The sequence below is a fragment of the Camellia sinensis genome, chromosome 13 (assembly GCF_055761805.1).
Source record: "Camellia sinensis isolate YWXY chromosome 13, ASM5576180v1, whole genome shotgun sequence".
In the NCBI taxonomy this organism is placed as follows: Eukaryota; Viridiplantae; Streptophyta; class Magnoliopsida; order Ericales; family Theaceae; genus Camellia; species Camellia sinensis.
Window position 1 is genome coordinate 4,182,486 of NC_138973.1, and position 16,861 is coordinate 4,199,346.

Consider the following 16,861-nt stretch of genomic DNA (forward strand, 5'->3'; position numbering starts at 1 on the left):
TGGTGGGGGTGGGAGCGCAGCAGTTGGGGTAGGATTAGTGAATTCCAGGATGAAATCCGCGACAGCCTGTCCCTTAATTGTTGTTCGAGGCCAGTAGGAGATGTCAAACTGACTGAGTTCCACTGACCACTGCATGAGTCTGCCGGAAAGTTCTAGTTGTTGCATGACCTTCTTCAAGGGTTGGTCGGTGAGAACCACTATGGAATGGGCTTGGAAGTAAGGACGGAACCATCTGGAGGCGGTGACCAAGGCCAAGAACAATTTTTCTAACAGTGGGTAATTCTGCTCTGCTCCCCTGAGAGCCCGACTGATGTAGTAGACCGGCCGTTGGACAGAGTCATATTCCCTGATAAGAGTTGCACTGACTACGGTGCTTGAGATGGCTAAATAGAGGAATAGGGGCTCGCCCATAATTGCTTGTGAAAGGAGGAGGGATTTGCCATGAACTGCTTCAACTGCTGAAAAGCTTCTTCAGATTCAGTTGTCCATTCAAAAGTTTGCCGAAGAACTTTGAAGAATGGTAGACACTTATCTGTTGCGCGGGAAATGAAGCGGTTGAGGGCCGCAACTCGGCCAGTGAGCCTTTGAACCTCCTTAACCGTTTTGGGTGACTGCATCTTAATCAAGGCCTTGATCTTTTCAGGGTTAGCTTCAATGCCCCGCTGACTGACCATAAAACCCAGAAACTTCCCAGATCCTACGCCGACGGCGCACTTCTCTGGGTTGAGCTTCATTTGGTACTTGCGTAGGGTGGCGAAGGTCTCTCGCAGGTCGGACAGATGATCAATAGAGAGTTTGCTCTTGACTAGCACGTCGTCGACATAGACTTCCATATTCCGACCTATCTGATGATGGAAAACGACATTGACCAACCGTTGGTAGGTGGCCCCAGCATTCTTCAGTCCGAATGGCATCACGCGGTAGTGGTAGGTACCTCGGTCGGTAATGAAGGATGTATGCTCCTAATCGGACGGGTGCATCAGGATTTGGTTGTACCCAGAGAAAGCATCCATGAAGCTGAGCATTTGATGACCGGCCGTGGTGTCGACCAGCAGATCTATGCGGGGAAGAGGATAGCTGTCTTTGGGACAAGCTCGGTTTAGGTCAGAGTAATCGACACAGAGTCGCCATTTGCCATTGTTCTTGCGGACTAGGACCACGTTTGACAACCATTTAGGGTAATCCACGTTTTTGATGAATTGGGCCTCAAGGAGCTTGTCAACCTCTGCGGCTATAAGTGTATTACGCTCTAGATGGAAGATGCGTTGCTTCTGACGGTAAGGTCGGAAATGGGGTTCGATGCTGAGGCGGTGAGTTATGAAAGAGGAGTCAATGCCCGGCATGTTTGAATGGATCCAGGCAAATACATCATTGTGCTCGATCAGAAGGGCGGTAAGGTCGGCCTTGGCTTGGGGGGATAGTTGGCTGCCGATCTTGGCAGTCTTCATGGGGTTGGTGGGATCGATGGGAACCTCAACGAGCTCCTCTACCGGTTCTCCTCTAACCAGCTCGTCCTCATCTCAGACGTTAAGTCCTTCAATGATCATGGCCTCCTTCAGCTTGACTTCCTTGAGTGAGGCAACATAACATTCCTTGGCTACAGTCTGCTCTCCCCTTACTGTCCCGACGCCCAGGTCAGTAGGAAACTTTATGGCGAGATGGTAGGTTGAAGTGATAGCTTGGAAAGCGTTGAGGGCGGTGCGACCAAGGATGATGTTGTAGGCAGAGGGGCAGTCGACCACAAGGAAAGTGACCAACTTGGTAGTCTGTCGTGGGTATTCGCCGATGGTGAGGGGGAGATCGACGGAGCCGATGGAGGTCACCCGGTCGCTAGTGAAACCGACCAAAGGGGTTTGGAGGGGAGACAGACTTTCCTCCCCAATCTTGAGCTGGCGGAAGCAGTTGAGGAATATGATGTCTGAAGAACTGCCGTTGTCGATGAGAACCCGTCTGACCTTATAGTTGGAGAGGAGGGCAGAAATGACGAGAGGGTCATCAAGAGGATAACGGATGCCTGTACAGTCGGCGTCTGTGAAGGTGATGGGCTCTGTCTACTGCTTGGGCTGTTTGGAGGGTCGGTCTACCGTGGCAACTGCTCTATCCGAGCCTTGCCTTATCTTTTTGAGTTCTGCTCTCTGAGCGGAGCGGGATGGTCCGCCACAAGCAAGGCCACCTGAAATGACTCGAATTTCACCAACTGGCGGAGGGGGATTGCCTGGCGGCCGAGGCTATTGTGGGGGCGATCATGGCCTTGGTTAGGTTGGGCTGGCTGCCGGGGTGGGGTACGCCGGCGGTTGTTTCTGAAGGGCTTGGTTCTTTGCCTCTGCTGTGGGTGGGTGTCTGTGAACCGGCTAAGACACCCTTGACGAATGAGGGTCTCGACCTGATCCTTGAGGTTGATACAGTCATCAGTGTTATGGCCATGGTCCTGGTGGAAACGACAATATTTGGACTGGTCTTTCCGATTAGAAGAGATCTATGAGGGTAGGGGCCATTTGAGGGGGTAGTCCCGTTGGATCTGGTGGATGACTTGTTCCATGGGAGAATTAAAGGGCGTGTACCGCTCGAACCGACCGGGCGATCGAGCTGGTGCCGACCGGTCAGCGCGAGGAGGTCGGTTGGTATAGTGGGGTGTTTGGCTGTTATACTAGGTGTTTCTGGGTACTGAGTCTTTTCTCTTTTCTCTGGGGGTCGGGTTTTTAGATATTGGATCCTGCCGAGCGGCTAGTGAATCTTCAGCATTCATGTATTTCTGGGCTTTGGAGAATAGGGCTGCCATGGAGGTCAGGGGATTTTTGGAGAGGGAGAAAAGAAAATTGGACGATCGTAGCCCGGCCATGAAAGTCGTGAGGATGACCTTGTCATCATTTTTCGCTACTTGCAGGGCTTCGGTGTTGAAGCGGGTAACGAAACTGCGCAGCGACTCCCCCTCGGTCTGATGGATGTTGAGGAGTTGGGTTGCAGAGCGGCTTTGGCGCTGGGCTTCAATGAAATGGCTAAGGAAGGAGTCGCTGAGATGCTGGAAAGTGGAGACAGAGTCTGCTGGTAACTGGCTGAACCACAGTCGAGCTGACCCCTTCAGTGTCATAGGGAAAGCCTGACACATGATCTCGTCAGGGAAGGCATGGAGGATCATGAGGGTACGGTAGGTCTCCAGAGGGTCGACTGGGTCCGTCGTACCGTCAAAAGAGCCAATGGTGGGCATCTTGAACTTGGCGGGCACAGGTTTGTCCCGAATGGAGGCAACAAATGGTGAGCTTGCCGTGGTAGAGGGTTTATGCTGAATGTTCTGCATGACCCCTTGGAGCTGGAGCTTCATTGCTCGGAGTTCAGCGTCCCAGAGGGGAATGTGGTCACCATGGTCAGTCAATAGGGGCTGGACGCTACTGGCTTCCCCTTCAGGGGCTGGTGCCACGACCGAAGGGTGTGGGGGTGGATGTGGTAGATTTATATGCGGGGAAAGAGGTTGCAAACCTTCCAAGTTGGGTGGATAGGGTTGCGAAACAGTATGGCTCGGGGCTCTTTCTTGGTTGGGTGGAATATCTGGAGGTGGTGGAGGAGGCATCGGAAGGTTTCTTTGGAGTAAAGCATATATCAGGGCCTGGTTTTGTTCGGCCATGCGGTTAATGCTGTTGGTAAGCTCAATGATATACTGTGGTGGGTTGTTTGGATTGGGAGGGTCGGTTTGATGGTCGGCAGCATTATGGTGAGAAGCCATGGATCTAGTCGTGACCATACACTTGGATGGGTAGAAGGAAAAGGTTGTTAGGACAGGGTCTCCGGCGACAATGAGCACAACTGGCGTCTGGATAAGAACCACTTCCCACAGACGGCGCCAACTGATGATACTGTTTGTTCTAGTGAATGGATCAGACTGGTCCAAGCTTCTCAAGCCTACGTCCAAATGATCAAGACCACCGGATAACCTGCAAACAAGTTCAACGGGGAACTGGGTAGTCCTCCAGTGAACCCTCCGACGAGCAAGTTAGGGAGAGAAGTGGAGTGGAGAGAGAGAGATTAGAAACAGAAAAGCTTAACCTTCTTCTTGTCTTCAATGTTTGCTTATATCATTTGGTAATCATTTCGTTGTCTCTTCCGACCTGCCCTCCTCACTGAAAGTCTATGTTGTAGCTTACCTTGCTCAGGGTAAGGGGGATCCTGTTCCGACGGAGAGGTGTTGTCGTAATAAATGCTGTGATGGGCTGCATTAATGGTGATGTGCAGTGGCAATAACTTTGCAGATCTTTGTTTGCTGATGTGGCTCGTCCTTCACCTGTCGTGTGTCTGAATGTCATTGGCTCTTTATGCCATGTTGGACTCCAACTGTCCTGGATCTCACCAGCTGGGTTATGCATTGGGCTCCAAGTGATGGGTTGGATTGTTCATAGTGATTCGTGGCCTTTATGGGCTTATACACGTCATATGTAAATAAAGAAATTAAATTAGAAGTGATTTTCTACTCTAAAGCACTCTTACTACAATTGAAACCTTCTTAAATATATATCAATACAAAAAACAATTGAAAAAACTAACTCAAAATAAATAAATATATCTAAAAGAATCATGATAAACAAAATACATCTTTTACAAATGAAGGAGCACCAAACCCAAAATTAGTAAGAGCACTTCTCAAAATAATAATAATAATAATAATAATAATAATAATAATTATAAGAATATTACCCCAAAACAAAATCCACTGCTCACATATGTTGTGCACCACAACTCATTATCATTCTGCAAATCACCACTGAATAATGTTCCAGAAAAAGCTTAAGTAAATACAAAAGTATTCAATAAATACAAAAAATATTTTGTCTAATTTGAAACTATGAGTAAAAATATGACCATCTATTTTAGTTTCAGCTTAATGTTAACAGTCAGGTTAACCTTAATGTTCACATTAACCCATTTAATGTTAACAATCCTCAACCCATTTAACTAACATGAAATAAAAATGGGTGTTAACATGAAACCAATTTTTTCCTTAACCCCCATTTGATGTGATAGAGAGTGACTTTGTTGGTGATGGTGGGGATGATGGGATAAAAAAAAAAAACAGAATATCCAAATTTGTAGGGAAAAGATAAGTTAATTACTAATTCTATTAACAGATAAATTTAGCACTAACAAAGTATCTAAATTTCTAAAATTTTGGGCTGAGATCTAAGTACCGAAAATTGGAAAAGAAATTTTAAATCACAGTAAAGAAAAGGAATGAGAATTGGTAATTATGATCAATGAGATTGCAAAAATAAAAAATAAATGAAAATGACTTTATCTCCATCCAATTGGTCATTTTTTACAATTGTTTTTCGTGTACAAAAAGCCTAAGTTCAAGTTTGATTTGTTTTTGTATAATTTATTTTTTTAATTTTGACCCATAATTTATTTGTTTATAAGGTTTCAATCTTGTTCTGATTTTTTTTTTTAATGCATTCTCTCAACCAAATTAATAACGTCCCCTGTTAAAAGGATGCACATCATGTTAATAAAAAAAAATTATTTATGAAAAAAAAAAAGGATGCACATCATTAGACAGTTATGAATTTTAATGATGAAAATTGCCAATGTTTGTGGTGTGTGTTAAACTCAATTTGTGATAAAATCATACATTGCAAATTTATTGTGTGTGCACCAGTAAAAAAAAAAAAAAATTATATTTATGACAAAATATCCTTTAGATGAAGTTTAATTTCAGTTTTTTTTTGTGTGTGTGTGTGTGTGTGTAAATTCCATTGAAACATTTTAACAAACACTTAATAAGAAAGGAAGATAGAATGGTTATCAACCATTTTAGTAACAACCAAACGATAATAAGGGCACAACAACCATTCAATAAAGTAACTCAATACAATAGTCCAACAAATTCCTACTAAATCAAAGTAAATGGGTTTTGTGGAACCCAACTAACTCTTCATATATGTGTGTAAATATACATAGATAATATATATACATAAGAAAAATCTACAAAACCTATAAAAATATACCAAAAATTCTACATGCATCTAGAAAAAAAACAAAGGGAAAATCCTACAGTTTGATTTTGAAAAAAAAAAACTATAATCAATATATATACACACAATAACCCACATTTGATTTGATTTGATTAAGAGTGGGACTTTGTTGGTGATGGTGGGGATGACGGGATGAAAAAAAAAAAAAAGAGTATCCAAATTTGTAGGGTCACCCGTAAGTTAATTAGTGATTCTGTTCACAAATAAATTCAGCACTAACAAAGTATCCTAATTTCTAAAATTTTGGGCTATTGGAAAAGAAATTTTAAATCACTGTACAGAAAAGTAATGAGAATAGGCAATTATGATCAATGAGATTACAAAAATAAAAAATGAATGAGAATGACTTTATCTCTATCAAATTGGTCATTTTTGACAATTGTTTTTCGTGTACAAAAAGCCTAACGTCAAGTTTGATTTGTTTTTGTATAATTTATTTTTTTTAATTTTGACCCATAATTTATTTGTTTAAGGTTTCAATCTTGTTCTGATTTTTTTTTTCTTTAATGCATTCTCTCGGCTAAATTAATAATGTCCACTCTTAAAAGGATGCACATCATATTAATAAAAATTTTTTATTATCCAAAAAAAAAAAAAGGGATACACATCATTAGACAGATATGAATTTTTATGATGAAAATTACCAATGTTTGTGGTGTGTTAAAGTCAATTTGTAGTAAAATTATAAATTGCAAATTTATTGTGTGTGCACCAGTAAAACAAAAATTATATTTATGACAAAGTATATTTTAGATGAAGTTTAATTTCTTTTTCTTTTTTTTTGTGTGTGTAAATTCCATTGAAACATTTTAACAAACACTTAATAAGCAAGAAAGATAGAATGATTATCAAACATAAAAAAGGGCACAACAACCATTCAATAGGGTAACTCAATACAGTCCCACAAATTCCTACTAAAAATCAAAGTGGATGGGTTTCGTGAAACCTAACTAACTCTTCATATGTGTGTATATATACATAGATAATATATATATATATATATATATATATATATATATATATATGAAAAATCAACAAAACCCATAAAAACTATACCCAAAATCCTACATGCATCTAGAAAAAAAAACAGAGGGAAAATCCTCATATTGAAGATTTTAATATATATACACACAATATATATACACATATATACACACACACATATATATATATATATATACACATTTTAAGAAAAACTGTAATCAATATATATACACACAATAGAGATGAGAGTATTACCTTTACTTTGCAAACAAAACCCTACTAATCTGGTTGCTAATCACCCATAAGGTGGGTTTCATATTGAAGAAACTGAGTGAGAGAGAGAGAGAGAGAGAGCTGACCTATTGAGCATTGAGAAACTGATGAGGCCATGACATTGAAAATCCTTCCCTCCAATCTGTGAGCCTTAAGAGTGAGAGATGAGAGAGACAGCCGAATTTTGAATTTTGAATGAGAGAGAGAGAGAGAGAGAGAGAGAGAGAGCCAGCCAGCCGAAGAGAAAGGTATGGAAGGAAAGAATGTATATCTACCGTAGGAACAAACAATCTCAACCATTGAAAGATAATTTGTCTCTTAGACATTTTGTAGCTGTTGGATTGAATTAATCAAAGGGTTCACATTTTGACAAAGGAACAAAAGTCCCATCACAATTCAAAAACTATCATTTCTTATTATATAGATTAAATTAAAATAGACATTAGAAAATTATACTGTAGCTTTTTTAATCTAAAATTCACCTTTTTTTGGTTGTACTTTTGAGAAACAAAGTTACTATATTTTATCAATTTTAATTTTAAAAAAAATTAATGCAAAAATATTTTTTAAGTTAATATTTTGTAAGCAATATGCATTCAGGAAAGAAAAATCTTTTAATATAATTCATTGCTATAATTGGAGATTCTATTTGTATTACTTCTTTTAAAATTGAAAATAAATCTAAACCATAAGAAATCCTATTTTAGTGAATCTTTGATATTAAGACGTTTTTTTTTCTTCCAAATTATTATTGTCTAGTGATTTCAATATTTCAAAGTAAAATGCAAAACTAAAAAACATTTTCATAGTTTTTTCAGATTTATGGTAATGACAACATAGTAGAATGTCATTAAGATGAGAAAAATGCCAGCAAGTGTGAATTACAAGTTTTTCTTTTTAACATACTAAAAAAAAATTACTTTCCTAGATTTTAAACACGGCCGTTTATGTAATTAAATTGAATCAATCCATGAGCTTTTTTTTTTCCCTTGACTAACTCTTAACACTCCAAAACTCGGCCCAAAGCAGGCTCTACATGCACCACACTTACAAGAGCAGTGATTGGCACCCCAGTGCGGAGGCACCCCAGCACCCCCACCTCTACGTGGGGGGCTGTGGACCAAGGGAAAGTGAAAAAAAAAAAAAAAAAAAAAAATTCAACCAATCACATGCTGCCACATCACTGGGGTCCTTCAAAACTGAGGTTCCAAAGTATTTTTGCACTTACAAATAACCAGAATAATTTTCTTCTAAAATAATAGTTATCCAATCCAGTAAGTTCATACATTTTAGTTCTACAAGGGATCGGAACCCCTTGGTGACCAAATTTTTTTTTTTTGGTTAATTCTAATGAGCCGTGCTAAAGGCCTCGAAAAAATAAACCAACACAGCCCAACAAATAAAATAAAATTAAAAAAAACAAAAACAAACCAACATAGCCCAACAAATAAAATAAAATAAAAAACAATAACAACAATTTAACCTATGTGGTTTGATAAGATGAGTGAGTTGAGTTAAACTAATTGGGTGATAAAATTGACTGATCAGTTAGATTGTTAGTTAAAAGTTGTTAATTCCATATGATTTTGTACGAATCCTTACTATATTTTTATTTCAAATCAGAAAGACTCGGAAGAAATAAAAACCAAAACCTTAAATTCTAAACTCTAAACCCACCCCTACACATAACCATTCTCAAAAAATAAAATAAAAAATTACAACAGCCCAACAAATAAATAAATAAATAAAAACAACCAAACTAACACAACCCAACAAATAAATAAAAAAAAATAATAAAAACAACCAAACCAACACAGTTTCAAAGAGGAAAAAAAAAAAAAAAGAACAACTCCAGCCACATTCGAGGCCTCAATCTTTTTCCTTCTAATTATTATAGAGTGCCTTTGATCTGAATTTTTGATCACAAGTTATAGGAATGAAGTTTTAGGAGTGAAGATCGCTACTGTGGAAGGACCTCTCCATTGCCACCAATACCGCTGCCTACCTCCACCTCAGCCTCCCTTCCACAGTTGACAGACTCCCCCCCCACCCCCCCGGCGGAACCTCCACAATAGCTTCCTCCACCATTGATACACCAATCATTGTAACCCTCTCTTCTATCACCTCATCTTCTTCTTTCTCACGTACAGACCTTTACAATGGTTGTCTCCAATGGTGGCAACAGCGGCATGAGTGACAGTGGTGTGGTGTGGCGGTTGCAATCATTGTATGGCATTAACGTGAGTGGTATTGGGTATGTGGCAATCATAGAAACTAGTCGCCGGCCACAACCACCAATGGTCACGGCCACCACAAACCCAACATTTTCCCCCTCAGCCTCTCTCACTTCGCTCACACAAACCGCACTACAACCACCAAAACCATAGCATTCAAGTACAATTTCTGCACTAGACCCAACTCTAGTTTTTTAAGGGAAAAAAAAATGGAGATCAGATTCAAGTGAAGCAGAAGGCCAAGGAAGTCGTGAAACTGGGTGTTTGATGGTTTCGAATTGAGTGTACAACAGTGGACTACAGTGGATTCAGGGTAGTGCAATGTTGAGAATTGGGCATGGTGGTGGGGTGAAGATAGTGCACTGGTTTAGTGGTTGCGGGTTGTGGTGGTGCTTGTGAGAAGGTATGGTTGCAGTGACGCATGTGGCTGTTGGGTTTTGTCTGATCAGCAACGAACAAAGATTTTATTAAAAGACAGCCAAAAGAAGGGAGGAATGTGGCGGTTGGGTTTGTGAGCAGGGAAGCTACTAGTGGTCGTAGGGAGTGGGGTAGTTGTGAGGCTAAGAGGGTGAAGAGATGGGGTTTGCGTTGCGGTGGTGTGAGGTGGGAAGTGATGGTGGAAGGTGGCAAGGGTGGCTAAAGGAAGAGGTAGAAACCTACAGTACAGTGGGGGTGATGGTATTTTTTTCATTTACTCAGATAGCAAGTGCATTACATCTACATAAATAAAATAAGAGAAATGAAAAATGAAACAAAATAATTTGATCCTCAGCCAACTTTTTTAGTCTTGTTAACAGTGAACTAATGGAGGGGGGAAAGTGACAATCAAAACTAAAGTTGAAGGGAGGTTAGTGTCATTTTAGAAACCTGAGGGATAACTCTCTGTAATTGTCATAAATCTCACCAATCTAATAATAATAGTAAAATAATCAATGAAAAATTTAAAACATATTCGGTCAATCACCATACTAACCAAATTAAAATCAGAAATCATTAATAAGAAAAGAAAAAGGGAAAGGATTGAACTTTATTTTCAATAACGCTCTGCTAACAAAGGTGCCTCTTATAAATTTCAAATTTCCAATAATTGTAGCCATCAAAATAACAGAAAGAGTATGCAAGTCATTAAGATTCTAAACATTGATAACCTTTTTTCCTAATCATAAAGAGATTGAAACAATTAAACAATCACAAGAGTTCTAGATTCAATTCTATAGCATATAAATAATTCTACATGAAAAACTGGGTAATACACTGGATTTGTATCTAGCAACTGAATCAATGAGTGAGAATACAAAGTAAAATGACTAGCTATAAGTTTCCACTACTAACCTGAACCATTGAGACCACAATTTAACTTCTCCATTGTATCTGATGCTCTTTCAGAATTGAAGGCCCAGAGAAACAATCTGGGAAGAATAGAGATGGTACTCAGTTCATTATCAAATCCAGCCAAACATCAGAATTCCATGTCACGAAGGACTTTCTCTGAATCCAATAACACAAAGTCGATATAAACAAGGCGACCAACTGACAGTGAATTGGTCAGTCATGTAACAGTAGCGGAGGAATAATTTTGATCTGGAACCCCATTGCTGAATTTCCCACTTGCCTGTCTGACTTTGAAACTACCAAATTTCACCGGCTTCGGCTGAAAAAGAGAGCTAAGCATTTTCTCCAAAGACTGCGCCGTGTACTTTGCATACTTGCTTCCACTCGCATCTTGTTCAACCAATGGCCCGTAATTCTGCATATAGCTCCGGTAAACAGGCACAATAGCCTGCGCAATAAGCTGACACACCTTATCCCTCAGATCTTTCTCCACCATAACCCAATTTGACTGCTTTTTATACATTTCATCGAAAGCTTCGTTGAAAGCTTTCAGCCTTTTCTTTACAAGATCGCGAGCGGTAGCACGCCCACCTGAGAACAGGATCAGACCCTCTCGGCTTAGAAGGGAAGGAAGTTTTCCCCAACTGTCTCTCAAGTAGAAAGCAGAATAGTACTCCTTGTACTGTTCATGTTCTCTTAACCAAGAATCACCCAACAGACTCCCAAGCTTCGTTCCTTTCAAATGCTTGTACAGATGCCAGTGATTGTTCATCATAAAAACATGCGATAATACAACATCGTCGTAAGCCTTTGCCCATGTCTCTAGATTCGTCTCAATGGCTTTAACTATATTCAATACTTCATCAATAACGAGCCTCTCTTGGAATTTCTCATGCTTCCAACTCCGATGAATGACCAGAGCTTGAGTCAAGAGTGGCTTATAATCTTCCCCAAGTAGCTTATTACAGTAATTGGTGATAAAGCTCACCAGTCTAGGAACACTACCATCTGAAGGAGGCGGTGTTTGTCTCTGCAATTCAACTTGCAACGAAAGTTCCCAGAAGATTTCACAAGCCCCTTCGATCACACTCTTGATAAGATCCCTCGTCAAATTTTGGATTTCAGCACAAGCTGTCCCACCAAAAAGGCGGTTAAAATCCAATCTAAGTTTGTTCAAAGATGCAAATATATCCAACAGTTTCAGTAGCTTGATGGGATCTTTCTTACTCTCTGTAACAGTTTTCCCAAATTGAAGGAATGCAAGAATACCTGCCTGGGCAGCTATCTTAGCAAAGCAGCCGATCCACACATCCAATCCCATCTTCTCAAATACATCATTACAAAGTTTGTACTCGGCTTCGAAAAGGTGCTTCACCGCAAACTCTAAATGCTTACCCCATTGAGCTATATACCCTTCTATGCTTTGAACATCATTGAATTCAGAGATTGACATCTCAAGGTAATCCAAATTGAGTGCTTTCAAACTTGCCCTAACATTCGAACTGCGAACTTCAACATAAATAGATATGCAATTATCAAGCCTATTATTAGCAATTAATCTCCCAAGAATAGCCTGTAACTTATGAATCACAAGCACGGGTAATGGGGATGGTGCTATGCAGGCTTGTTCACCTGGTGAAGAGGACGACGAAGACATTGGCAATGGAACGCTGTTCTCCGTCAAGAGCCGCCTAAATTCATTTTCCAATCTATCCAATGCCGCACCAAGAAGCCCTCCATCAAGGCAACCCCTTTCCTCATCCTGCAATTCATGGAGATTCTTGAGCGCCTTTTTCAAATTCAAAATATACCCATCATCAGCAACCTTATTGTCCTCCAAGTACTCAACAATATCATCCAACCACTGAATCGCCATCCCAAAATTATCGCCTAAAAACCTCAATGCCTCTTTGAGCCGTTTAAGCACGGAGAGGTAACCTGGAAGATCAAACTGGGGATCTGAGAGCGACTTTTCAAGCCCATGAATGGCATCGAAAACCTTAAGCACAGCGGCCGCAGGGACTACAGCTCTGTTAATATGACCCCCAACAGCAACAAGGGCTTCCCTTTGTGCTCGGATTGGCCGAACTGCAGATGCTAGAGACGGTAATCTATGGTTGATCTCATCAAATCTAGACCCAGCTTGATCAAGAGCTAACCCTAGGGCTTTCGATTTCTGCAAATTAGTCTTCAATGACTTGCTAGCAGATATCAAATTGTCAATACCATTGTTATTCACCGAACCCATTTGGGAATCAAAACCCTAATCACAGAACAAACTTCACAAACTACAATAATAGTAGCAAGAAAGAATCTTTTTTAATGGGTTCATCGAAGATCAATCAGGATTCTGATAGAAATGAACCTCCATTAATTTCAAACCAAACCAAGAAAAAGTCAATGTAATCACAACAACAATCAATCCGTTGAAAGAACTAAAAAGAAAGAGAAGGAGACTCACAGACAATTCAAGTGTGGAAAGGCGAGTAAATTGATTCCGATAGAGAGAGAGATGGAATCGAACTACATAGTGAATGGTTTGTTCGAAGAGATTCGGAGAGAGAAAAAGAGAAACTCCAAAACTCGGAAAGAAAGGGCTTTTTAACAAAACAGTGAGTGTGTGTGGAGTTTGGGGATGCTGTTGCGCGGATGTGCAGCAGCATCTGTTGTGCGCAGAAATGAGCCTATTTCGAGATTCATTTTGATAATTTGCATTATTTATATTTTAGAATATATTAAATAGAATATATTTGTAAAAAATCGAGTTAATTGGATATCGTTTATCTATTCATCCACTTACATATATATTCATTTTAGTACTTTAAATCACAATTATTATTTATTTTTCTAGATAGAAATGTGAGTGAATGAATAGATAGACAATATCCGATTAACTTGATTTTTTATACTTGATATATTATAAAATGTGAACAGTTTCGATTATCAAAATAGGCTCCCAAATGGACCCATTTCCACCCACAACAAATGCTGCTGCGCACCTCGGGCAGCAGCGTCCCCAAATCCGTGTCCCCAAATCCCTGTGTGTGTGTGTGGCTCCAACAATTCTCTGCCAAATAAATGCATGTACTACCTATGCTTTTCTTTCTCTAAAGGGGTATTTGGGGATAACGAAAATAAGTTTTTTTTTAAAAATAATTTTTGAAGAAATTACCCCAAAAAAATCATAAGGTTGGATCATTATATAATAAAATAAATCATAAAATTTTAATTTTATTAATTTAAATCATATTTTTTTTTATTTTTAATTTAAATCATTTATTTATTTTTGTTAAGCAAAATTGACAGAAAAAAATATGTTTATCATTAAATTCAACGGAAATAATATTTTAAACATTTCATTTACACTTATATTAAACTCAACAAAAAATGATACTTTAGATATTTCATTTAAATATATATTAAGTTTAATAGTTAAAATATATTTTTTTTCGTCAATTTTATTTAATGAAAATAGTCAAGTAATTTAAATTAAAAATAAATTAAAAGATTAAAATTTAAATTTATCAAATTAAAAATTCATAGTTTATTTTGTTATTAAAATCAAACTGTGTTTTTTTCATAACTTTCACATAATTTTTTTAGGAACTTCGTTTACACATTTTAACATTTTTAACTCTTAAAAAATTAAAAATATCATAAATAAACCAACCTTAAACACTTGCAAATTTTGTGTCTCACTTTCATTTCAATGGCTCGATAGTTAGTTACAGAAACATATAACGTGTGCATAAGAGTATCTCCAACAGTTCAGTATTTTTTTCATCAAATTTGAGTAAAAAATTGCTCATTTTCTGAATTTGAGATCAGTTGCTCCAACGGTGCATCAAAATCCCTTGGGTCAACCGGTAAGCGTAAATATATATATATATATATATATTTATATATATTTACCTTTTTGAACTGTTTGATCTCCAACGGTCACGCAGTTCAAACCAACCAGTTCACAGTTCAAACCAACCAGTTCAAACCTGTCGCAAAATTGATGAATCGGTCGACCGGTTGGTCAACCGGCCAGGCAACCGGCTGGTTGACCGGTGCCTCTCTTCCAACGGTCACACACAGTAATTTGCTGAAATCTATACACTGTTCTCAGTTTGATGATTTTTTTGTTGAATTCTCATTTTGATACCAATTTGCTGAAACCGTTGGAGCACTGAAAAGTGACTTTTTCACCAAAATTCAAATATGATGTCAAGTTTGGTTCACCGTTGGAGATGGTCTAAGAGTACATGTTACGAAGAAATATATTATTTAGGTATTGTAATTGATGTTGCTGTTGTATCATTTTGGGAAAATTTGTAAAAAATGTTTTTCTAAAACTAGCACTTTATCCTATTTGAATCACAATCATCTTATTTGGGTCACATCACCTTTCTACCACATCATTTCAAACTCAATCCATATTTCACGTTTTTTTTCGTAAAAAATCAAAAAGTATACTAATCTAACACTTCCTAAACAATTATTATTTTTTTGGATAAATTACAAATACACCCCTGAGATTTGATTAAAATACGAATCGCCCCTTGTGATTTTAAAAATTACATTTGACCCCCCTGAGGTTTCTAATTTCATAAAAAAATTACCCTTATATTAATAAATCATAAAGTCAATTAATAGTTTTTAATAATGTTGAAAATATGTTTCAATTAATAATTTAGGTAATTTTATTATTATATAAGAGAGCAATTATGAATTTTATTTATTTTTAGTTAATTCAGTTAAAAAAACAAATTCTAATAAGGAGAGATTTGTAATTTTTCAAATCACATAAGATAATTTATATTTTAAACAAACCTCAAGGTATATTTGTAATCAGCAATGATTGAGGGCTACAATTTTTATGGCTCAAATGGCTCGAAATTGCTAAAACGACGTCGTTTTGAGTACAAAACAACTTCAAAATTGCCAAAACGACGTCGTTTTGACAATTTTGAGCCATTTGAGCCACAAAAATTGTGGCCCTCAAACATTTTCCATTTTTAATTTACCTTTTTTTTTTTACCTATTTATTTTGAGCCTATTTGTCTAAATAAGCTGTTCATAATGGGCGTTGGGTTTGTTGAATAGGCTGAGTAAAGAGCTTACAAACTGATTTGGATCTTTAGGCCCAAACATAAATAGTACTACAAACCCACCTAATGTAGGCCCCTTTTGGGTGCTTCAGAGATAAGGGTGACCCATTAATCAAATTTTATTATGAAAAATGCTCCGGACCCCACTTAGGCTGACCCCACCCACCCCCAGCTGATGTGGAAAGTCACGTGATATGCACATGTGTCATAGACCCCACACTTTGAATTAAAAATCTTCCCCAAACATAGATAGGTCTCTCTGCCTCTTTCTCCTTTCCCTTGACTTCGACGATTGAAGTTGCAATAGCTCCTTCCATTTACTCCGACACCCGACTCGCTCCTTCCCTTGACTCCGATGCCAGACTCCCGACTCTCTCTGTCTCTCTTTCTCTCTCATCCGACCAAGGACGATTAAGAGGATCACTTTCCAACGGAACTATATAACTGCTTGAACCCACAAATTCCAGGACTATTTCCCCATTCCAATGTAAAAGGGGATGAATTGTCCCAAGGATTTGGAACCAAACCTGCTTCTATACTACTAACATCATCCTCCAATTCCTTGTATTGCTTCATCACATCCCTCATCGTCTTCCTCGGAATCATGGCTACCACTCTTTGTTACCGATTCGACGTCTCCTTATCGTACACCGCTAGAGCATTCTCAAACAACTTGTCTTAAATCAAGAAGCATTAGAAAGGAATCAGAATACCTTTTTTTTTTTTTCTTTTTCTTTTTCTTTTTCTTTTTCTTTTTTTTGCAATAGCCAAACCCCCCCTCCTCTTCTTAAGGAATCCAAAAAAGACTCGCTTTTCCAAAATCAGAGAAAATATCCAAACATAGTAATTAATTTAAAGAAAAAGTGTAGAATTAAAAACTATTGCCCTCCTCTAAGATAAAAACCCTAGAACTTCTCCCCACAAA

The 16,861-nt window shown here is 38.4% G+C and overlaps 1 protein-coding gene across 1 annotated transcript; it reads right to left on the reverse strand.

Moving 5' to 3' along the window:
* Positions 1 to 10,688: 10,688 nt before the first annotated feature.
* On the reverse strand, positions 10,689 to 13,487 carry LOC114311212 (exocyst complex component EXO70A1). Its single transcript, XM_028257292.2, has 2 exons — positions 13,302 to 13,487; positions 10,689 to 13,190 (listed from the first exon to the last, which is right to left on the reverse strand). The coding sequence occupies exon 2, from the start codon at positions 13,086 to 13,088 to the stop codon at positions 11,058 to 11,060; it is 2,031 nt and encodes a 676-aa protein (XP_028113093.1). The 5' UTR covers positions 13,089 to 13,190; positions 13,302 to 13,487; the 3' UTR covers positions 10,689 to 11,057.
* Positions 13,488 to 16,861: the final 3,374 nt, after the last annotated feature.

Coding starts and splice junctions, on each gene's coding strand:
- LOC114311212 (XM_028257292.2), bottom strand. CDS start 13,088: ATGGGTTCGGTGAATAACAATGGTATTGACAATTTGATATCTGCTAGC.